General features: G+C 41.6%; 1 protein-coding gene across 1 annotated transcript; it reads left to right on the forward strand.

Annotated features, from left to right (window-relative positions):
- Positions 1 to 432: 432 nt before the first annotated feature.
- On the forward strand, positions 433 to 2943 carry slitrk4 (SLIT and NTRK-like family, member 4; the record flags this gene model as incomplete). Its single annotated transcript, XM_079479238.1, has 1 exon — positions 433 to 2943. The coding sequence occupies exon 1, from the start codon at positions 469 to 471 to the stop codon at positions 2941 to 2943; it is 2475 nt and encodes an 824-aa protein (XP_079335364.1). The 5' UTR covers positions 433 to 468.
- Positions 2944 to 4105: the final 1162 nt, after the last annotated feature.

The raw sequence follows: 4105 nt of genomic DNA on the forward strand, positions 1-4105 counted from the left end.
TTTATTCAATCAACTGTGGCAAGCTTGAGATTTAATCGAAAAACATCCATATTATTTTTGGAAACATTCTGTGTTGCCTTGCGTTTTAATTCTGAACCATGGTTTTGCGAGGGTGCTATTATATATGTGAGGGAAATACTTTTTTATGTCATCGATTTATTAAAAAACAATTTGCTGATGCGTACATTTGTTAATGTGTCAGTAACACTACGACAGTATATAATACGATATTAATAATGATATACATCATTGTTTTCAATGTAGGCTTAATGTCTGAACCTAGTGGCAAACAACAGGCAAATAACAGTTTTCGTTCTAAGTTTATTATGTGCACAGGATTACTTGAATGCCAAATCTTGGCATTATTCTATGTGACTCCATGGGAAACAGGCATGTGTTTTGATAATTGTTTGTTTTTCCCCCTCTAAGGTTACTAAATGGTTTACTGGGGGATTTTTAAAAGGCAAAATGCTGCTGCTTGTTCTGTTGGCCTTTTCCATATCAAGTTCATTTTCTGACTCGGATTCGGACCTCAGAGCCGAGACCTGCAGCGCTTGCTCCTGCATGTCCATCGAAAACGTCCTCTATGTGAACTGTGAAAAAATAACCGTGTACAGACCAACGCAGCTGGAGCCGCCAGTATCCAGCCTCTACCATTTGAATTTCCAGAACAACCTTTTGTACATCCTTTACCCCAACTCCTTTTTGAATTTCACACACGCAGTCTCACTACATTTGGGGAACAACAAACTCCAGAACATTGAGGGAGGGGCATTCACGGGGCTAAGTTCATTGAAACAGTTGCACTTAAATAACAATGAATTAAAAGAGCTCCGCGCTGACACTTTTCGGGGGATCGAGAACTTGGAATATCTCCAGGCAGACTACAATTTAATCAAGTTTATAGAGAAAGGAGCCTTCAACAAACTGCATAGACTGAAAGTCCTCATTTTAAATGACAATCTTATTCAAAGCCTACCTGAGAACATTTTTCGATTCGCCTCCCTTACTCATTTGGACATTAGAGGAAACAGGATACAGAAGCTTCCTTATCTTGGAGTTCTGGAGCACATTGGGAGGATTGTGGAACTGCAGTTGGATGACAACCCGTGGAATTGCACTTGTGATTTGTTACCATTAAAGGCCTGGTTGGAGAACATGCCCTATAATATTTTTATCGGGGAGGCTATCTGTGAGACCCCTAGTGATCTTTATGGCCGGCTTTTAAAGGAGACCAACAAACAGGAGCTGTGCCCGATGGGGACAGGCAGTGACTTTGATGTACGGATGCCCCCCTCTCAACCTGAAGGTGGGCTAACCATGTCTAACATGGCACCCTCAACCATAGCACCTTTAGTTACCAAAGCACCCAAAACCACCAATCCCTCCAAAATATACGGAATCGTTGCTGGAAAAAATGTCCAAATAGTGTCCTACCAAACTAGAATTCCTCCCCTGTCTTGTCCCCAGCCATGTACATGCAAAGCTCACCCGTCTGACTTTGGTATTAGCGTCAGCTGTCAAGAACGGAACATCCAGAGTGTAGCAGATCTGATACCTAAACCGCCAAATGCCAAGAAATTGCACCTTAGTGGAAATAACATCCGAGATATCAACCCCGCCGACTTCCAGGGTTTTGAGGGGTTAGATTTATTACATTTGGGCAGCAATCAAATATCCAGTGTCCAAAAAGGTGTGTTTGCAAACCTGACCAACCTCCGTAGGTTATACCTTAATGGAAACCAGCTGGAGCAGCTGCACCCTGAAATGTTTCTTGGGCTTAGTAATCTCCAATATCTCTATTTGGAGTACAATGCCATAAAGGAGGTGCTAGCTGGGACATTTGACTCAATGCCAAATTTGCAGCTCTTGTATCTGAATAACAACGTGCTCAGAAGCCTTCCAGCATATATCTTTGCAGGCATTTCTCTAGCCAAATTGAATCTAAAGAACAACCACTTCATGACATTGCCTGTGAGTGGCGTCCTAGACCAGCTCAAAACTCTTACTCAAATAGACCTGGATGGCAACCCCTGGGAATGCTCCTGCGATTTGGTGGCTCTTAAATTGTGGCTTGAGAAACTGAACGAAGGAGTTGCCGCCAAGGGGGTCAAGTGTGCATCTCCTGTGCAGTTCTCCAACATCGAGCTTAGGGAGCTAAAAAATGAGATCATTTGTCCCAAGCTCATCGCCAGGCCACCTTTTATCCTCACCAGTGCCACCCCCGTTCTCACTTCACTGTCACCTGCTGGAGTTGGCAAGGCACCTCCAAGCGGCGCTGTGCCGCTTTCTATTATGATCTTGAGCATTCTGGTGGTTCTGATCCTCACTGTCTTTGTGGCCTTCTGCCTGCTGGTCTTTGTGCTGAGACGCAACAAAAAGCCGGCAGGGAGACAGGAGGGACTTGGAAACCAGGAGTGTGGCTCCATGCCTCTACAGATCAGGAGGCACAATCACAAATCAAACAAGGATGACCTGGGTGGCGAAACCTTTATCCCGCAGACCATCGAGCACATGAGCAAAGCTCACACCTGTGGAATTAGAGACTCGGAGTCGGGTTACAAATTTATAGACTCGGAACGTCAGAAAATGATGTTACGCAACAGTGCCGATAAAGATAAGGACTCTCTTTCCCTGGAAGCTAGGAAGAGATTAAGCACCATCGATGAGCTGGACGAGTTCTTACCGGGACGAGACAACATGTTCCTCCACAATTATTTGGAGAGCAAAAAGGATTTCAACAGTATAGGGGTGAGTGGCTTTGAGATCCGTTACCCCGAGAAACCACATGACAAAAAAATGAAAAAATCATTGATAGGGGGCAACCACAGTAAGATAGTCATTGAGCAGCGTAAGAGTGATTATTATGAACTAAAAGCAAAAATGGGGACCCCAGACTACCTTCAAGTACTAGAGGAACAGACAGCTCTCAGTAAATTCTAGAACATCATCTCCATCTGCCCCATGTTGACAAAAGTGCCTTATGACATTTCTTAATGACCAATGGAATACCGGACACGTTTCATTCAATTCAAAACATAACTATCCATAACTTAGAATCGGTGGCTGTGTTAAAATTACATTTTTACATGTTTATGTTATGATGCCATTAAGAAGTAAGAATCACACCAGTCGGTTTAGAATAATATATCCTTACACACAGTTGTAGTTTGCTGCTATTTATATGGGTTCCATAAAATTCCACAGATCTTTGTTTTTTAACCAAATGATTGGGCCATGAAACAGTGTTGAGTGTACTTCATATTGACCCCTCTTCATTGTTTTTGGTTGGAAGTATTTTTAGGAATCTTGGGATGACAAAATCAAATGGAGTGGAGGAATTGGAAGTTGGCTCATGCTTGAAAGTGGTGGAATACCGCAGACTGCCCTCACTTGGATTATATTTTGCCACTTTTGGGGGCCTTGAAACTAATGGATTTGATTATAACGGAAGGTACTGGCAGCCAACATCCATACACTTTGGATTATTCCAATGACCTGTAAAGAGCCATTTGATATTGTTCTACTGCAGCGTGATCCCTTTTGAAGTGTTTGAGTATGGCACATGACAGGACATTCATGAACTCAAGAGAAACTAAACAGCTGCTTGCCATGTAAGCGTATCTGGATTTATTTTGTAAGTCAACATTATTTGTATTTGTGGGGCAGTTGTGTAAATTACAACAGTCAACAATTAAATTCAACAATCTCATCCTGAAAATAAAATGGATTCAAGAAAAATATATAAAAAGTCATGAAAGAACAAAAAACATTGATGACCACTGTCAGCTGTCAAATTCGTAGTTTAACTTCATATTTAATTTATTTTTCTATGCAGGATTATTTAAAGATTATTGGTACTATTTAACAGTTTCAAGAGACATTTTGAATGCTATAAATGATTCAGGCTCTGAAGTTCTGAATATAAAATTCTGTTCTGACCTGAGTTACATTCTGGATTTTTCTGGTGCCCTGATTGACAGAGGCTTAGAGATGTCAGTGATGTAATTTTCACTGTCATGTTGCACGAGGTACGACCTCATAGTGTATCAAGTCTAACAGTTTGCTTATTCTTATATCCCAGAGCAACTTGTAAAAGGTTTCT

This window comes from Barbatula barbatula (assembly GCF_947034865.1).
Source record: "Barbatula barbatula genome assembly, chromosome: 18".
Lineage (NCBI taxonomy): Eukaryota > Metazoa > Chordata > Actinopteri > Cypriniformes > Nemacheilidae > Barbatula > Barbatula barbatula.